Raw genomic sequence first — 20,537 nt, forward strand, 5'->3', positions numbered from 1 at the left:
TGGAGTTTATGAAAGTAAAACAATAGTTTTTGCATTCATAAAAAACATTCAGCTAAAATCACTCAATCTGACCTCCATGAAAACCTTTGTCCTAGCAGGAGATTGCTATTTTCAATTCTCTATGTTAGCTTCTTAAAAAAGCTATGATGAAAGTTTAAACTATAAATGCAAATGATTTCTGTATATATTGAAATACAAATTATAGTACTAGTAAATGGTTTATATTAGAACATATGAATGACTTGCCTGCTAATGTACAAATCCTTCCTGATCCTGCACATCGTCTTTTTACTTAAGTGGACAACAACCATATACATCTGACAAATAGAGTTAATGAAAGTAATAGTTGTGTTAAAATCCGAAGAAAGATGTGAAAATCAGATGAGAGATATGGAAAGGCCATAACAATGGACACAGTAAGCCATTTTTAGTTTTTCAAAATAAAATAAATTGGGCAACAAGAGAACTCTCCAAAACACAGACACCGAGGAGATAAATGGACAGATTGACTTGAATTAAAATAACTTGGCAGCAGCCTAATTAATTTACACTACAAACGACTCAATAGATTAAAATACCTTAATTCAGAATACACTAAACCTCATAGCTTACTCTTTAAATATGACACATGTTTCAATCGAACAAACTATATAAACAGAAAAATGTGATAAAAGGTTTGTTGAACAATAGGGCTAGTTTGTCACTTCAACATGTGGGTGCAGTACAGCATATGACCACAGGGTGGCGTTGTAGCAGCAATGAACAATATGCACGTGACATACGAACCCATTGTTGAAGTAGCGTTCAACTCTGTGTTTTAGTAAGGGTATTTTATCAGATATTTGGCTAATCTGGGAATAAATTCCTTACCAATAGATTTCTTCACAAACGTGTTCATAAAGGTGTCTTATAACACATAAAAAAACATTTAAATCCAACTACCATAGGAAAATCCGTGAGAGCAGCTCAAAGTCGGGGTACCTGGAATAGTACTTTATTGGTACTATATACTTATTGGTGAACATTTGAAAATGTTAACCTTTGCTTTTGGTAGCTTGTGAGGGGTCAAACTAGGGGTTCTTTAGGATTCTGAATCCATTGCAAACATTTGTTTGTTTGTTTTCGAGACGCGGCGTTCTATGCCTTCCCCTAACAACTAAACGGGCAGCTAGTTCACTTTTCAAATTCATTTGGTGAAAACGCCGTAATCGACGACAGGCACCGTCAACATGGTTTGTTTCCAAAGTTAAAGAAGATTTTGATACTGTTTTTGCATGTGTATGCTAATCTTTTCTTTTCCTCTGGGACAGAATAAGGAGAGGTCAATGGCTCAGCGGGAGGATCGCCGAGTGGAGTTGGCCCGGAGTGTGATGAAAGATGAGCAGATGACTGCCGCGTTGAAGTTGATGGAGGGCGCAGATAATAGGAGGTACCAGCGCCAGCGCCAGGAGGAGCTCAAGAGCGACCTATATAAGGTACGTTTTTTTTTGTTGTGTATATTCTGTTTATTACATTTTTAGTTTTCACAGAAACAAAAACACAAACATTACCCAGTGAACAAACATTAATGCTGCAACAACAACAATAGAGCTGCGAGACTGGTCCATACAATAAAGTATGTGGCATTCACTGCACAGTGAGATAATGCGCATTTGCCCATACTATATGGTGAGTTCATGTTCAAATCTGAATCAAACCCGTGTCCTCTGTTCAGTGATAAAAAAAGAATAGTAAAAGAAAATAGAGTTAACAATTTAAATCCAGATTATAATTGAGTCCCAAAAGTTCCAGTGGCTTCCTCCATTCCTGTAGAAAAAGATGAGTCCTTCCTTTGATGCAATGTCCAAGTTTTTCCAGAGTCACAACCTCTGAGATCAGAGATTTCCACACAGAGATAGAAGGAGGGTCCTCTCCAACCCACTTTGTCATTATAGCTTTTCTTGCTAGCATTAAAAGCGACTGGATTACATTTTCATTGCCTTTAAGAGACACAGGGATCTTCCCAAGCAGACACATAAGTGGGTTTACTGACACCTGCTGACCTGTTGCTTTGCTAACACTTAAACATACTGCCTTCCAGAATGTTTGGATTTTTTTGCACTCCCACAAACAGTGCAACCTGGTCCCTATGCAAGATTTACATTTGGGGCAATTTGGTGAGGTTCCCGTTCTGTACTTACTATAGATATGTGGAGAGATGTAGATATGGTGCAAAATATTATACTGCAGTTCTGCATATCTGTTGCAAATCGAAATTCTGGATGGCAGCAATAAGATCTCATCCCACAAATTATCATCTATTACACATTCAAGCAAAGTACACCACGATGTCCTTAAGCATGACAATTTACTCAGGTTCAAGCTTAATATCTCAGAATAGAATTTGGATATGAAGTGTTTTTGTTGCTTACAATTAATAAAAAATCTATCCAGTGAGTGTGAGTCGTTTGGGAGTTCCAATGAGTTGTTCTTCGTATACACAAAGTGCCTGACCTGTAAATATTTGTAAAAGTCTTTATTTGATATATGATATTGATCTTTCAATGACTCAAACGTTTTAAATTTCCCATTCTCGAAGAGGTCATGGACTCTAACAATACCCGCTTTTTGCCAAAGTGTAAAGTTTGATCCTGTTCCCTGTGGTGAGAGCTCTGTATTATCTGTCAGTGTTGTTAAGAGGGAGAGAGGATGAGTATTATTGAATGTTTTCATACATTTCTTCCAAGCCCACAATACATTAGTTATCAAAGGGTTATTCTTAGCTGTGTGTGGAATTTCCTTCAGGCTTTTGTCCAACAGGTTCACAGGAGAGAGAGGTTTACATATAATTGATTCTATGTCTAACCAAGGCGGGTCTATGCTTTCGTTCACCCATGAGGAGATAATCCTGGCTTGTATAGATAGCACGTAGTATTCTATGTTAGGAAGGCTCCAGCCACCTTTCTCTTTTGGAAGTTGTAATCTTGCTAGTTTAACCTTTGGTTTCCTGCCATTCCAAATAAAGTCTGATAGTGCTTTGTTTATATTTGTAATGTCATTTGTATTTAAATTTACAAACAACATTGATGTGGTATATAATATTTTTGGAAGGACTGTCATCTTGATGAGGTTGATTCTGCCCAGGAACGATATAGGGAGACTCTTCCATCTTGTTAACATTTCTTGGACACTTTTAACCAGAGGAATAATATTTAATGAATATATCTGATTGAGCTGGGGAGTGATTCTGATTCCTAAGTAATTAAACCCAGATGGAGCCCAACGAAAGGGCTGAATATAGGGTGGTTCTGTTTTTATGTCATTATCTAGGATCATTATTTCCGACTTGTCAAAATTGACTTTATATCCAGATATTAGGCTACATTCTTTCAAACAAGTAGTTAACGCTATTAATGATTGAGAGGCTTTTGTTAATGTCAAAAGAATATCATCAGCGTACAGTAAAATTTTGTGTTGTTTGATGCCAATTGTTACTCCTTGGATATCAGGGTTTTGTCTAATAGCCAACGCTAATGGCTCTATAGCCAGGGCAAACAAAGTAGGGGACAGTGGGCTTCCTTGAGCTGTACCTCTTTTCACCTTAAAGGGAGCAGACAACAGACCATTGGTCAGAACCGAGGCTGTCGGTGCTTTATACAGCAGTCTAATCCATTTTAGGAAGCCACATTTAAAACCAGATCTCTTCATCACTGTATTCCCTATGTATTCCCATTCAATTCTATCAAACGCCTTTTCGGCGTCCATAGAAACGACAGCTCCCGGTGTTTTGTTAGTATCAAGATGATGAATAATATGAAGTAGGCGTCTAGTGTTATGATAGGAGTTTCGATCCCTGATAAATCCTGTCTGATCTGCATCCACAATTGTATTTACGACATTCTCCAGCCTAAGAGCCAGTATCTTAGAAAGTATTTTGTTATCCACATTAAGGAGGCTAATTGGTCAATAAGAGGAGCATAGCTCTGGATTTTTATTTTTATTTTTTTATTTTCTTTGCTATTAGTGTTATGTTAGCTCTATACATGGATTCAGGGAGTGTAGACTCGACAAATGATTTATTAAAGACCCTTAATAGAAGTTTGTTAATTTTCCCGTTCATCACTTTAAAAAACTCAACCGGGAAGCCGTCTTCTCCAGTGCATTTCCCTGACTGAAGTGTGGATATAGCTTTATCTATCTCTGATATTAATATAGGGGACTCCAGAAGGACAGACTGATCCTCTGATAGTTGTGGGAAACATAAGTGATCTAAAAGGCTTCCTGCCCCAAGTCTCTCCTTATCAGTCTCAGTACTGTACAGTTTAGTGTAAAATCTTTTGAAGCTCTCGTTAATTTGACGATTATTGGTTTGTCTTTGTTGATTGTCATCCTGTATAGCTGATATACAGGATTTGACAGGGGCGTTCCTTGCTAGGTGTGCTAACAAGCGGTTTGGTTTGTTGGCCGATTCGAAAAAATTTTGTTTAGTGAATTGTATATCCCTTTCTGCCTTTCTTGTTACCAGGTTATTTAGTGCTGTCCTAGTGGATTTTAATTCAATAAGAGTTGCATCAGATTTTGTTGTGTAATAGGTTTCCTCTAATTGCTTTATTTTATTTTCTATTTCCAGTTGTTTGGCAGCTCGCTCTTTTTTCCTTTGACTTGTATAGGATATAATCATACCCCTCATATAAGCTTTATATGTATCCCACACAATTCTTGGATCAGCTCCATTTTTATCATTAATTTCTAAAAATAAGTCTGTTTGGTCTGTCAAATATTTAATGAATTTTTCGTCCAAAAGAAGGGTTGCATTCATTCTCCAAGAGAATGAGCGCTCACTGGGTCTAGGAGGTTGTATTGCCATGATCACAGGAGCATGGTCTGAGAGAGCAATATGCCCTATATCTGCATGTTCAACTAAGTACAGAAGACACCTAGAAACAAAAATGTAGTCAATACGTGAAGCAGACAGGTGGGGCTGAGAGTGAAATGTATATTGTTTTGAAAGTGGGTTATAATGCCTCCATATGTCTACAAGGTCAAATTCCTTATTGATATTTAAGACAGCCTTAGCATTTTTAGATGTATTTGCTTGGGGGGGGAGTCTATCCATCATTGGGGATAACGCGCAATTAAAATCACCCCCAGTTATGATGTTGGGGCAGTCCATATCAGCTAGATGGCTAAGTAATGATGATAAGGTACATTTTTGATATTCTCAAGTGGATTGTTTGTGGCCCTTGACTTCAAGCGAAGAATTAGAAGATTTTGGCCCGAGGCCTCATCAGATGGCATATTTCGTTCTTTTTTTCTTTTTCATCTTAGCGAGGGAGACCTATAAAAGCCTGACTATTCTTTCCAAAAAATTAGAACACAACAGTTTCCCACTGCAATTAGTTATTGCGTATTTACAATATTTTTTGAAGAGGTCAAAATACAAAAAGTTCCTTCCAATATTTAAAAAAAAACAAACCCTGTGGCCTGTGAGCGATTGTGAACCAATGTTTGAACTGTTAACTGTCAACCGTGTGAACCAGACTTTGAAGAGCATATTGCAGGTTAAAAAAAAGTTGAAATTAACACTTCATGTTGTCAGATAAGGGCTGTAGAATAAGTACATACATTTTCTGTACATTCTTCAACACATAAGTGCTCTAATTTAGAGAAGAAAGTGGCTGTTTTTAGCGTAGCTGTTAAGAACTCGCTTTTTTTCAACAACGCGTCATATGACGTAACATAAGGGAGTCGCGTTCTACGTTATGCGTCCGTGTATGAATGAATGAATGAAGCCTTTATTGCCCCTGGGGGAACTTGTCTTGCACCGAGAGCATGAAACACTTTACAAACAAACATTTAGAAGGCAGCACAAAAGAATTAAAGCACAAAAAACAGGCTAAAACATGATTAAAGAGGTGTAATGATACGTGGTAGTGAGTGAGAACAGACAGGATGCCTCACTGCAATAGTTTGTAATTTGCGCGGCACACATTCAGGTGCATAGTGTAAGTGGCTTGATTATTCATAGTGTTTTTTGGTGAATTATTCCCACAACCTCAGAAACGATCGAACAGACACGTTGAATATTTCGGCATCAGGCGCAAAAGCGTTTCCTTATTAATTTAAATCTCTGGGTGTTTAACATAAAATATGATATACACAGACAAGCGTTTAATGATTTGATCTGCTGGAATCCTCTGTTATATTGTCTAGTTTGCGCGTAATAGACACCGGACAGTCTGTATTAATATATGTAGTCATACGATTTATTATAAATCCAACTCTGTTGCAAGAGAGCGCGTGTGTGTGAGTTAATTCAGTTGAGATAATGTTTGTTTTTTTTAAACCGAAAGAAGCACCTGGAGCAAAAGAAGAGAATAGCCGAAGAGACAGCCCGCATCGACCTTGAGAAGCAAAGAGAAGAGAAAAAGAGGGAGCATACTATAAAGAACAGGTACTGAAAGTAGTCTTACTCTGCTCTGGTCTCTTCATAACCTGTGATCGTTTTCAAAAGTCTGTTTCAACACTTTCAGCAAAGAGCTTCAAGAGTTGGAGTCAAAGCTGAAATATGCACAATTGAATAAGGAAAGAAAGGACCAGCTTGCTGAAAAGCAGGCTATTAGGTCTGAAGCAATGGTGAGTGCTTTCTTCTGTGATTGTCATTACTTACCACCAATATAACAAACCTGATCCATCTTCACTACAACATTAATTCTGTTCTTAAAAATGTTGTAAGGGTGCATGTTTATTCTATATAGAAGATATGTTAGTATGTGCCAGGGATCATGTAAATGAATGTATTTGGACATACAGACGGTTTAGTATAGGAGTCTTCTTTTCAACAATGACGAGTGTTAAACGTGAAAGGAATTTAATTTCAAGGTGAAAATGTACAGAATAATTGTAAGTTTAAATGTCAAACTCTACAATGCATAATCATTTCTCTGCTAGCGTGAGAAGGCAGACCATGATCGGTGGATGAATCAGGAATACGAGCGAACCGTTGCTGAGCACAAGAAGCTGGAGCAGGAACGCCAAGAGAAGGTAGTGCAGTATCAGAGAGAGCTGGAGCAGCAGAGGAAGGAGACGGAGCACAATAAACAACAAACTGATGAGGAGTCCCTTAAAGAAAAGCTCAAGATGGAAGAGATCATCCGGAAGGTTTATGAGTATGATCAGATGTAAGTCATTATTCATTTCCACTTTATGGAGGGAATTAAAGTACTTTTACTCAAGCTCTATTTTGAAATTAAAAACAATATTGATTTTTTGGTGCTTTACTTTCTCATTCACATTTTAATGCAATTAAATGGATTTACATTGAGAACTAATGTTTTTTTCTGAAGGGAGAGGCGGCTGAAACTGGAGAAGGTCCGAGCCACTCGGCAGGACCTTGAAGAATCCAAGAGACAGCAGACTGAATGTAGACGCATTGAGCAAGAACAGATCGAGGAAGAGGACAGACGGATCAGGGATTTTGCGAGCCATCAGCAGCACATGGAGGAGGACAGCATGGCAAAGATCAAGGAGAGAGAAGACGCAAAGGAGCGGCTACAAAAAATAGTTGAGATACATTTTTTGCCCCTTCATTTTTCTGTTCATTCTCTGAGATGTGTCTTAACTCCTCTCTGTTTTTGTGCAGTTGACTGAGAAGATGGAAGAGGAGAGGCTGCAGCGTGAAGATATAGAGCAAGTGCGTGAGGAACTCCATCTAGAGGAACAGAAAGAAAAGAAAAAAGCCAATCGGCAAAAAGAAATAGTAAGTATCGTTGCTTTACTGTCTTTTGTCAAGGTAAATATGATGCGGTTCTGCTTTAGATTAAACAACAGCTCATGAGTCAAGAGACTTGAACCGAGTCCTCTGTGCTCTGGGATTTATGAGTGTGCCTAAGCTATCTTCATATTTTTTGACCCATTTGTCTCACAGGAAGAGATGGAGAATAAAAACAGACGCAGGTTGATGATGCAGCAGTGCTGGCAGGAGCAAATGGCTTTCAAAGAGATGCGGAAGCAGGCAGAGAAAGCAGAAGAGGAGAACTTCAGAAAAATGATGATGGAAAAGTTTGCCGAGGACGACCGCATTGAGCAGATGAACGCTCAGAAACAACGCATGAAACGACTCGAGCACAAATGCAAAGTGGAGAAACTCATAGAGGACAAAAGGCAACAGATTCAGGCCAACATGGTACAGAACACTCTGAACATTGACACGGAAAAGTGTATTCATTGTATATAAAACTCTAGGCAGCTGGTGCATCATTTAGTTTAGTACAAAGTGCTGTGATAATAATGTTAACTTCTTTCTTCAAGGACCTTGAGGCCAAAGAAAGAGCGGCTGAGCAGGAGAACGAGGCGCTGCGCAGACAGGAAGTTGAACAAGAAAGGCAGAGGCTTCTTAAACTTCTGAAGCTTACCGAAGGTATGAGGCAGTGTAAGAATCCTGAATAGTTTTACACAATCTCAAGATAACACATCCTTGTGACAAATCGGTGCTTTCGTTTTCAGGGCCTGCTCCATGAAGAAGACCTAAAGCACAATATAAGGACTTCAGAAAGAATTTCCAATCCACATCTTTTCTGAAGACAGCTTAGAAGACAATGAGTAAAGCTTTTCGTCGAAAGACTAAGTCAAACACTAATCACAACTGATGCTTCCAAGCTTGTTTGAAAAACACTTAGAATCATTCAGTGTGTTAAAACCTGTGTGAATTCTGCTTCATGTTATTTATGGAGCTCTCTGTTGTTAAAGATGTTATTGACACTCACTTTTCCATTCAAAACTTCAGCAACATGACAATGTTACTCACATGAGTTTATTTATTTATTTATAGATTTACTGAATGAACCCTGCAACTTCTCATGAAGTTGTCATGCTCTTTAAAGGTGTAAAACACAGTTGGTACTTAATAACATTTAAAATCACATTCTTTGTATTTTTGTGTTTTTTTTAAACCTCTGAACCAGTAGACATTTTGATTGTATAACCAGAACTTAACCCATGTCAACCAAGTCATAAAGACGTGATGTTCTTTAGTCTCTATGACTGTCTATGAGTGGCATCTTCTGATTTAATGTGTACATTTAAAGGAGGAAGGAAATCACAACAAAAACCATAGTTTGCGGTTTGACAAATGTTTGTCTGCTTTATCTTCCTGCTTTACATGTTTGTAGAATAATGTTAACCATTGTTTCTGGCATGTCATTGATCTTGCAAAACTAAATATGGAAAGATGGATGTGATTGTCTCTAAATAAACTCTACCTTAGAAAGCAAAGTGACCAATTAGATTTTATGTTGTATTAATACGGGAATAATAAATACTCTGTCTGTCTTCTTCTGCAGGACGAAATTCAGCTCCAGCAAAACTCAACACATACAGCTTCTCTTTTCACTCCCTGCTGCTGTGCCTCTTATTTTGGCAGCTAATTTAAAATGTTGAAAATAATTGAACTTGCTCCCTGACGTCCTTTGGTATCAGCACATTTGTACTTTAAATAAATATTTTGGACTGATCAATTATCTTTCTGTCGTGGTCCTTGAATTTACATTGCTCCTGTTAAGACTTTGCAGGATTTGTTTTACTTAAATTTGATCCCTCGCTTCATTAATATAAAAACATTTATGCAGTTACTATTCAATACATTGTATTTATTCGATAGAAACAAAATCATTCTAGAGTTGAAAATAATTGTACCGAGGAAAAAGGGTTTTATAGGATGTGTTATTAAATAAATAAAGTGAAATGCCTTGAGGTCTTGCCTTGAACAGACTCTGGAGTTTATGAAAGTAAAACAATAGTTTTTGCATTCATAAAAACATTCAGCTAAAATCACTCCATCTGACCTCCATGAAAACCTTTGTCCTAGCAGGAGATTGCTATTTTCAATTCTATATGTTAGCTTCTTAAAAAAGCTATGATGAAAGTTTAAACTATAAATGCAAATGATTTCTGTATATATTGAAATACAAATTATAGTACTAGTAAATGGTTTATATTAGAACATATGAATGACTTGCCTGCTTTATTTATAATTTTTTGAAAATGTACAAATCCTTCCTGATCCTGCACATCGTCTTTTTACTTAAGTGGACAACAACCATATACATCTGACAAATAGAGTTAATGAAAGTAATAGTTGTGTTAAAATCCGAAGAAAGATGTGAAAATCAGATGAGAGATATGGAAAGGCCATAACAAAGGACACAGTAACAGATTGACTTGAATTAAAATAACTTGGCAGCAGCCTAATTAATTTACACTACAAATGACTCAATAGATTAAAATACCTTAATTCAGAATACACTAAACCTCATAGCTTACTCTTTAAATATGACACATGTTTCAATCGAACAAACTATATAAATAGAAAAATGTGATAAAAGGTTTGTTGAAAAACAAGTTTGTCATTTCACCATGTGGGCGCAGTACAGTATATGACCACAGGGTGGCGGTGTAGCAGCGCTACCGGCCACTAAGTAGATGTTGCTCGAACGTCCCCACTCTGTCCACGTCCGTGACGTATTTCCTGGGGCTTGTACGGACCACTCAGCGGTACACCACAGGGGTATCATGACTATTTATAACCAGCAATTTTCAGTTATCAATTTTTCAGTCGCTACACCGTCCTGTCGCCGGTTTTAACGCCGCTGTGAGAGACATCAACAAGCCGGGCCGAGCAGGATGTAAGCGGAAGCTGGTAAGTTGAGCCGATTGTAAGTTTCACGTCTGCTTTAGCTAGTATTTGTACTTGTTTGGGTTGCGTGGTTGGCGAGTTTGCCGTGTTTTTTGGCTTCCGACCACAAGGAGACCCCGGCACAGGACCGGATAGGACGGCGTGTTGTCTTATTGAGCCTTGTTGATGTGAGTTTATTAGTGTAAAGGTATGAAGGGGGGGTTCTCGTCTCTCGCATACACCGATGTGTCGTCGACTACGCCGCGTCCGGTTTCTATGGTTGTTTCCCAGGAAAAATGTGTGTTGATGCGTGATCCAAACTGCCCAGTGGGAGTAAGTAGTAAAAAAAATGTGTTCAAGTGGCGTTCGGAAATGCTTGTCAGGGGTGGATGAGACGAAGAAAATGGGGGAGGAGAGTCACCTGTGAGACGAAGCAGGTCAAGTTTACGTGAATCGCGGTATGTTACACTTTCAGACACATTTATCAAGCGGACGAGTTGTCATCAGATCATCTCCAGTCGGCGCTTTTGAGCCAAATAATGACTACGTGTTGTTATCAAGGACTTAACGTGCGGTGAGTCAACTGACTGCAGACCCAAACTCGTTACTCCGATCAGCTGATGTGTTTAAACCTCTTAACTTTAGCTCATAAACATGAAAGAGTTGCAGGCCAGAGAGAGAGAGTTTTCTTCGCTCCTGATCTGCTACCTTCTTTTAGTTAATCTCTGGGTCTTTCTACAGCCCAGCACTAATACCAACTCTGAGAAACTCTGCTTTAAATGGCATGTTTCTTTGGACGTGGATTCCTGCAGCACTGAACTTTGACATCAGGAGGGATCATTGCACATCTACAACACACAGCTCATGTTGGCATGATTGACACTGTGATTTTTACCTCTAGGTTGGGGTGACCTGCTAATGATTCTGGATAAGCACTAGCGCTGTTGTGGAGTGTCATGCTTGTGTAATTGTATGTACTGCAGATTAGCAACACAACCTGAATACACAATAAACGTAAATGTCGTTGTCTTCAGAAAAACTGAACGCATTCAGGGTAACCTCGAGGACAGGACACATAAATGCTGACGCTGTTGCAAAAAGTGTTTGGAAGTAGACAGATTACAAGGAAAAGGAAATGCACGAGGAAAACAAAAAGAGCCTAACCCTAAAGTTGACACATTTAAAACTCTGATTGCTTTCACTGTAAATATGCCCATTAAAATGCTTATTTGCACAGATGATGGACGCTATAATTTGTTAAACAGCAGTTGTTTCTAAACCCTTTAAACCCTGCTGTCATCATATGTTTACTCATGGTTACATAAAATGTTTTTTTTTTTTCTCAACACGTTTAAAGGCTTGAAAGTTATCAATCTTCTTCTGATTTATTACGTTCCTTCTCTTAAAAGAGAAAAATCCAACATTTATTTCACAGTTTGATTCCCTACACTTTGAGTAAATATGGATTTGTATCTTAAGTCCCGGAGCTCAACTTGGTCAACAGTTTTAAATTACAACACATCGAATACAATAAATATCCAGACAATATCAAGTTTCTTTTGTAAAAAAAAGCCAAAGGTGCAATATCTCAGATATCTATTGTTTTTTTAATAAAACAATGACCTGCCCATAATATCAGATATTAAGGAATTATGCTATGTTGAAACACTGGCTTCTCTGACAATAATGCAGCTGTCAGTCATCTTCTCTTTGTTAGTTTAGATTCTCGTCCAAAATGGTCTGTATTTATTTTGAACAGAGAAGGTAGGTGCCCCCACACAACTGTTTTGGGCCTCCCTCCGTTTGCCAGATATGAGACCAGTTATCACGTCAAACCAGTAGGTGTTGAGAACTGGTTAAGATTTAACAATTGTACCAGACCTAAAAAGCCTGGATATTTTTTTAATAAGCTCCATAACCAGAAATAGGGTACAGTTTTGATAAATATTGGAGAGGTGTTTTAAAAAAAAAAATGGAGAGAGTTTTAGAATGCAGAACAGTTTCAGGACAAATGCAGAACTGGCTAAACACTGAAGCTTTATTATCCGCAACATGACAAACCATGCTCATTGACTTTACATGGCAGAGAAAGCTCTCTTCAATGTTTTTAATTTGGACTGCAGAACCATTTGAAAACACTATGGCCTTGTTCACATTGCACCTCCAAATTAGATTTTTTTTTTTATCACATCCAGATTGTATGTGGCTTCATTTTATATATTTTTTGCCAGTCTGAATGCAAAAAGCCAGATCAGATTTTTCCAAATCTGATTCAAACCACATTTGAAGGTGGTTTCAAATCAGATTCCTACTGATCTGACTCAATCTGAACGTCTCGATTGTTTCAGTGTGTCTTCTGCGTCACTCTCAACGCAACGTCATAGAAATACAACAATGACGTAGATCCGGCAAGCTGGAAGTTGACGGTGGTCAGTGAAAGAAAACAGCAGGAATCAAAACAAACAAACGTAGTAAAACAAGCCTACAGACAGACTTCTCCGGAAATTGTTTGCATCGGAAATAATCACACTTCTCTGTAATCCATTTTGCTGTTGTATTTTCTGGGCGTAACCTGTTACCATAGAAACCAATGTGGATCAGACCATGTCAATGTGGACAGGCAGATCGGATCTGGTTACTTGCAATTTGTTATATTGGATTCTGATTCTGATCAGATTTGAGGGATTTGGGCTGCAGTCTGAACAAAACCTAAGTGTCATATTGTTTTAATGATGGTGAACATCTTAGGCTAATGTGGTGGGGGGGGGAGCTTGTCTCCTTGATTTGATTGACTCACCTTTATGACAGAGAGCAGGGTTCAGTGTTTCACAGATGGTATACAGGAGTACTTCTTTATGTTATTCTGGACAGTTGCTTTGAACCAAACAGTGGTTTGCTGCCTATCTAACAGTTTGTCACACATTTGGTGAGGGTGAAGTTGTCGGTGTGTGGACAAAAACAGTCACTGGCCTAGTAACAGCAAACAAATGAGTATTTATTCAGTTCTGACATTCGTGCTTTGACCTAACTCTCCCATATTCTTCTTGTCATCTTATCAGTGTGCCCACATGGTTATTTATCTCATGTCTGCTTTTGTAATGTTGCTGCACAACGGTTTTCATTGAATACGTTTGAGAACTGGCATTATACAAGATATGTTGTTTGTTTTCACTAAATGCATCTGATACCGTTTTGATCTCATTAAAATCTAAATACATAGACTGATGAGGTGTGAACTGTTTCCTTTTTCAAATCGTTCTGATGATTTTGGTAATGAGGGTAGTATTATCTTTTGGGTTTAATGATACTTGGCTAATTATAATGAGGAGTATTTTCTCTCTGTTATCACAGTCGGACATATGGTAGCATTACTTGTGGTACTTCTAAAGACCACTCACTGTGCTACGCTCAGCTTCTCCTTTGTCTCGGAGAACAGTAAAGTCGTTGGGTAGCTATGATCCCATGGTGTGTGGTTTTCACACTGACGTGAAAGAAACTGAGTGGTCGAGCACCCAGATGAGGTCACACAGGCGTCTGCACTTAAAGTCAGTGTGTGCCGTGAAATCAAACAGAGGTTTGGAAACACTCCTTCTATTTACTTGTTGCATCAAGGACAGAGGACAAAGTTGAGTAAGTTTTGCTGCCAGATTGATCTTGTGTTTCTCTAACCTTCTGTAAGCTTATTTCATTTTAGGATTGAAATCATTTCACATCTGATAATTATGTGACAATTACTGGATTAAATAGTATCACTTTTTAAATGGCTTATTATCCAAGATGGGGTGGAACGTTTTGTCTTCAATGTCACTTGCAAAAAAAAAAAAAAAGAAAAAAAAAAGATGAAATGGTGGATGTGGATCATTTGTTACTAAAAGGAGACTAATGTCTGTGAAACAGGTCAAGTGATGAGGAAACAATTAAAACCGAGCCTACGGTTCTAACTTTATTGTGTCACTTTGAAAGCTTGTTCTGCTTTTTTTTTTTTTTTTTTACAATGATTGCACCTTTTTGGCCACCGGTTTCTCTTGCTCTTCCAAACCTTGTGCTCGTTTAATATGAAGTTGTGTATGTTTTGAAGCCACATGTTATACTGCTGGTTGTTATTCTTGTAATGAGTACTTACTGTGGTAATGTCTAGCGTGGCTTATCGAACCCATACTCAACTCGTCATACCTGTGAGCTTGTTGTTTTCTGTTAATGCTGTGGCATTTCATCCATCTAAGTGGAACATGTAGCACATGTGATGACACAAGTTACACCACTTAGAGGGGAAGATGGGATTTTTTATTCTTTCAAATGTCAAGTCTGGTGGACTACTGAAAGAAATTGAGTGATAAAATACAGCATGGGAATAATGTTTTAAAAATAGGATGTGATATAACCCTTAAAGTCGGTTAAGAATAACAAGTTAGCAGCCAGAAAAGATGTAATGCTCTGTACACCTGTAATACCTCTTCCTTATACTACATACATAAACACCAAACAAAGATCCACATGGTTGAAATGTTGCTTTCTGTGGCTTTACTTTTACAGGTAAGAATTTCCTCCAAAGTTTAAAACAAGTCGGGCTTTTTTGACTTAGCTCATTTGAAACCTGATATAGTGATATACTGATATCTTCTGATATAGTGCAGCACATAAGCATCACTAACTATGGCCACGTCGACAAACAGACAACGGATTTAAACAAAGACAAGAATACCCAACATAATAAGCTGGGTAAACTCTCAAGGCAGGGCTGTTGTTTGGAAATGCATCACTTCCATTTCTGTCCTTCACAGTGGCCACAAAGTGTATAGATCTGTTAGACAGGGGAAAGAAAACTGATGTGCTTGATGGTGTTGAAATGATGAAAGCCTGCATGAATCAGCATCATCCGTCAAAGGTTGGTAAGCAATGGGAGGACGCCAGCTGGCAGCGCCCTGCGCAAATTATCTGCGCCGAGTCTTGCCAGAAATCAGCGTAACCATTTCCCCAAATCTCTGAAATTAAAAGACCTCCAGGAGCTGTAAGCAGTTGTTTATTTGGCAACTGAAGCTTGGGGGAATTGCTTTAATATCTAAATATCTTCCAGAAAACGACTCACTCTACTGAATAATTAATTAAATGTTTAAGATATTTTAAATTACTTTTGGAAACAGTCGCTTCTTTAACTCGGCGCACTACATCTGCATTTAATTGGGGAGGCGAAGTACGTTTTTATTGTGAAATAACTTAACGAAGGACGGCAGAATACCAAAATAAAATGTGCAGTGCACAGCAGAATTTCCAAGCCACGTCTAAACGCATCATTCAAAGTTAACAACAAAGCGTCCTGGGAGATGTCTAAGTGCTTTTGAATTAATTTGAAGAGTGTTGTAATGGTAGGGTGAGTTTTATTTGTGTGTGTTGTTCGTTGGACAGGCTATAAGATGGCAGACCTCGTCCCACAGTCAGTTGAATAAAGAGAGCACGAGTGAGTGCACAGAGTTAATATCTGTATTTAAGAGCATCTCAATGGACTAAAGGTGCAACTGACCCACATGACTCCACACATTAATCTAATGTATAGATCCTGATGGCTTTGTGACAATATATCAGTCCGGTTTGGGCCTGAATGAGATGAGATAAAAATATAATGAAAGCTTGGACCTCCATCCATAATATACACGTGCGTCGTGTATAAGGAATGCTTGACTCACTTTAAAGTCTTTTATTTGTTTCGTTCTGTGTTTATTGCACAGGTTTCTGAAACGATAACGATAAAATTGCAATAAATTGAGCAGCCCTCGTCAGAAAAATGAAAGAAAAGCTTCACTCAAATCAGCCTCACACCAAAATAAAAATCTCTCCGTCATTATTTTCCGGAGCCTTTCGTTGTGTACGGTCGTTTTCCTGCAGCCGTTCAGTGCGGCTGCCGTTGCTGCCTCACACTTTAAATCTCCACCTCCCACCTGTCTGTCTTCTTTACCTCAGAGTGGGACTCTACTGTGATCCTTCAGCATCCAGGGCGTTGACCAGTTTTCCCTCACACACGCGTCTCCACCTCTGCCGCCCGCTCAGCCGACTGAATCATTCTCCTTTCACAATCTTCATCTTCTAAATCCTCCCATGGGAGGGTAAACACCAAAATTTGCTGCTGTGTGTCTGACCGCAACCTCAGGTCTGGTCTAGCGTCGTGCCTCCAGTCTCCTGTGGGATTGTTAAATGCCTCTATAGCCGAGGCTCAAGTTTACCTGCTGTTTGGTTGCTCCTCTTCCCTGTGGACAAAACACATTTCTATTTATTTATTTTATGTTAAACTTGAATTTAGATTTGCAACAGATTTTCAAAACTTCCTGTCTCTGTTCCTCATTCTACGGAACAAACAACTGTCTGGGGAAGAAAAAAAACCCTCAACTTGGTGTGACCAAGTGGTCTTAGTTCAGCCTCATGGGAATAGTATTGCTTTGGATCTCGGCATGTTTAGAGTTTAGTCTTTTTTTTTTTGTTTTTATTTAGTGTCACAGTTTTAGTGTCATGATGGATCACAAAGTGTGATTCAGGACTGTAAACGTTCACTCGTGTTTCTAAACTTTGCAGATATGTAAACCCTGCATTTTTCCTGCTTTCTTTTGTTTCGCTAACAGGTGAGCTGTGACTGCCCCCTTCCTTGTCTCTCCGTGCACCTGCATGAACCGCGGGCAGTCCCGACCTGTTGGAGAGGCGCTCTGCTCAGAGACTGTGCTGCACTCGGAGAACCCATGGCTTCTGGCCCTCAGTCTTCCTCTCTAGACCACAGGCTCAGGCTGCTTGAGTTGCTCCTTGGGCCTCTGTTGGTCTTGCTGATTTCTGGGCTGGTACCGGCACAAGGACAGAAAGTCTACACCAACTCATGGGCTGTCCACATACCTGGAGGTCAGGAGGTAGCTGATCGTATCGCCAGTAAACATGGGTTCATCAACTTTGGACATGTAAGTACAGGCTGCATTTTTACTACCGGGGCCACCTGTGAATATCTACCCAACATTTTGACTATGCAAATCTACTCATCTGCTCCTGTGAGTTTGCAGACAGACCATCTTGTTAGTATGTAAACAGAGTTTATTTGTTTTTTGTTTTTCTTTTGTTTGGCAAAGTGAAAACAGTCAGGCTGTTATATTGAACTACAATAAATGGCGCCCAGGAACAAAACAGCGTGTTAGTACTCACTGTCATAAAAGGCATACACTCATTCAGTCGTGCGTTCTTCTTCTCTGGCTGCAGTGTTTTAACAATCTGGATACTTTTGTTCAAATGGTAGAATAAACATTGAGAAAACATTACTTTCACCACAAACGATGTTTCCTCCTCCTGGTGATGTCGTTTAACCGGTTATGAAAATATTCAAGTCACATTCTAATGCCGGGAACTGTGTGACTACTGAGACATGCAAAAGTTAGACAAGGTCAGTTACTATCCTCCAACAAGTGTTGATGTGCAAAGTTAATGTTGAGCAAGCAAGTTAATATTTAGCAATACAAAGTTTTGTGCAAAAGAAACTCTGACAATAAAACATCACCGGCCGTATTCACAAATCCTCCTAAGGACAATGACTTGACAGCGTGACATTTTCTAAGAATTTCCAGCCAAAGTGAGGACAAGCGCACATATCGGTTGCTTCTCTCTTTTTTTATGTTTTTCCAGTAACTAGCCTTTTGTAAGAAGTCTGTACAATAGTGTTGAATTGATCCAAAAAAGAAAGTTCTCAGTTGCTTCCTGAACTTAATAAAGTTTTGAATGATTGATCCTCTTATGCCCACAGCTCTGCAGTCCTGAGCAGTAGGTGTGGACAAAAAGAAAAACACTTCCTGTGTGAATTTGTGAAGTTTTTGTATTCCAAAGACTTCCTGTTAGACGTGCGCTAAACATCCTAGGACATGTAAAGTAATACTTATTTATTTAATTAAGACTTAAGGATTTGTCTTTTTCATCTGAATATATTTCTTTGGCTTGTGTTCCCATGGCAACTAACTTCACAGCTATAACAGTATTTGTTTTTGGCTTTAATCCAAAACAAAGACTAATGTCTTTGTCTCTTATGTGTTGGACGTATGTATTTAGAATTAATACTGCAGAACATCTGTTCGATTGACTTTAATTTGACATTTAACAACAGTATGATGGACATGTAACCACACAGTAGAGCTACAGTATCATTTCCTGATTGCACAATGCACCTAAAGACCTTTTAATTCCAGAAGTTGTGACATCGCAGTAACTGAAGTTCAGTGTGTAACTGGAAGATGAGGATGGTTTTCTTGAGCATTTGTACGACTCTGAAAGTGGAAAAATAAAGCAGACACCCAAGGCCCATGCTGGTGTTCAACACCATAGCGTCACTTCTCAAAGTGCTGGGTTCTGTTTGCTCTACATGGTCTTCCTGGTTATCACCAGCAATGTCATGTGCTCTGACTCAGTATGCAGACTAGTGAGTAATCCTTCACACAGAAATCCTTTAAGTATGTGTTGTCTGTGGACCACAAGGAACCCAGACGAAGCAATGATACCCATGTGGTTATAAAACTTCATCCTGGAGGGGAGGAGCTGCTTTGGCCTGCTCCAGCAACTTCCTTTCAAAGTGACAGTATTCTGAGGGATGGTAATTTGACCTTTTTCATATACATGATCTGAGCAAGTCAAACAAAGGAGCCTTGACAGCATTGAAAGTGGTAAGGTGGTATTACAGGGGCCTTCGTAATGAAGCAGTGTTAATAAAATCAGCTGGATAAAAAGCCGAGGGAAGCTTTGAGGTTGCTAGAATCTGAATCATGGGTTAAAGCAGATGTGACCAAAGTGGTTATTCTTCTCATTAAACCAGCTTCATACGTCGGGTTCTTGATCTGGCATATGTTTCTTGCTTGCTTGAAATAACCAAGTAAAGACCACCCACAGTAAGGGAGTGGAGCAGGAAAGCCAGATCCCACCCGTGGGTGTTTGGCTGAAATGATTGAACACCGTCACATGCTATCAAGGAATCCAATCAGTGCCTGTGTCATGTGTGAGGCCGCTGGCTCCAAACGAGACGGTCACTTTGACGTATCAAAGAGAAATTCATGAGACATGCCTGCCTCGTGTTGTTTATGCATTTGTTTCTTTATGAAGTAGATGCGTTCAGATAAATGATCATAACAGTCAACCTCTTACCTTTGCTTCGGCTCTAATTAGTTAACTTACAAGCTGCAAGATTATCAGTTGGTTTATTAACGGCAATTTTGATCTAGGTTTTTCAATTTAAATTAATTTCCTTTAAAAAACAAAAAAAACCCAACAATGGTGTGTAGTTTCTGTTTCTCGAAAGTGATTTCTTTCTCTTGAAGATGAAATGAAACATGCAAAGATATCATCTGGGACATTTTGGAAACCACATTGAGTGTTTAGCTCTGGCTGTTGGACTCGCTCAGTGTGAGATGTAGCAACATGACATCAGCAACATAAACCTTCCAGTAAATATAAAACAGTCACATGTGTGAAGTCCAGGGCTGGTTTATGATGCTTTTCATACATTTTTGATGATTAAAAGTCATTATGCTAACGCATGTCACATCATTCCGATTTTTTAACGTGTGTGTGTGTGTGTGTGTGTGTGTGTGTGTGTGTGTGTGTGTGTGTGTGTGTGTGTGTGTGTGTGTGTGTGTGTGTGTGTGTGTGTGTGTGTGTGTGTGTGTGTGTGTGTGTGTGTGTGTGTGTGTGTGTGTGTGTGTGTGTGTGTGTGTGTGTGTGTGTGTGTGTGTGTGTGTGTGTGTGTGTGTGTGTGTGTGTGTGTGTGTGTGTGTGTGTGTGTGTGTGTGTGTGTGTGTGTGTGTGTGTCAGAAGAGATGGAGGGAACGATCAAAGCCTGCAGCTGGGCATGTTTTACAGCTCTTGTGATGTTTCTTTTAAAATGTCT

General features: G+C 39.0%; 2 protein-coding genes across 5 annotated transcripts in view; both read left to right on the forward strand.

Moving 5' to 3' along the window:
• Positions 1–407: 407 nt before the first annotated feature.
• On the forward strand, positions 408–8,594 carry LOC306821784 (meiosis-specific nuclear structural protein 1-like; the record flags this gene model as incomplete). Its single annotated transcript, XM_079340357.1, has 10 exons — positions 408–416; positions 1,311–1,475; positions 6,321–6,433; positions 6,513–6,615; positions 6,931–7,160; positions 7,326–7,542; positions 7,622–7,738; positions 7,907–8,164; positions 8,290–8,398; positions 8,485–8,594. 10 exons carry the CDS (start codon positions 408–410, stop codon positions 8,496–8,498), a joined length of 1,335 nt encoding a protein of 444 aa, XP_079196483.1. The 3' UTR covers positions 8,499–8,594.
• Positions 8,595–10,441: 1,847 nt separating this feature from the next.
• furina (furin (paired basic amino acid cleaving enzyme) a) overlaps positions 10,442–20,537 on the forward strand; it is a 74,129-nt gene continuing 64,033 nt past the window's right edge. The window contains exons 1-2 of one of the 4 annotated variants that reach the window (XM_079340256.1): positions 10,442–10,675; positions 17,260–17,583. In XM_079340256.1, the coding sequence (XP_079196382.1) occupies positions 17,374–17,583 (210 nt within the window). In that variant the 5' untranslated portion in view covers positions 10,442–10,675; positions 17,260–17,373. The other 3 variants (XM_079340259.1, XM_079340258.1, XM_079340257.1) reach the window with 3 other exon arrangements.

This window comes from Symphodus melops (assembly GCF_947650265.1).
Source record: "Symphodus melops genome assembly, chromosome: 3".
Classification (NCBI taxonomy): Eukaryota; Metazoa; Chordata; class Actinopteri; order Labriformes; family Labridae; genus Symphodus; species Symphodus melops.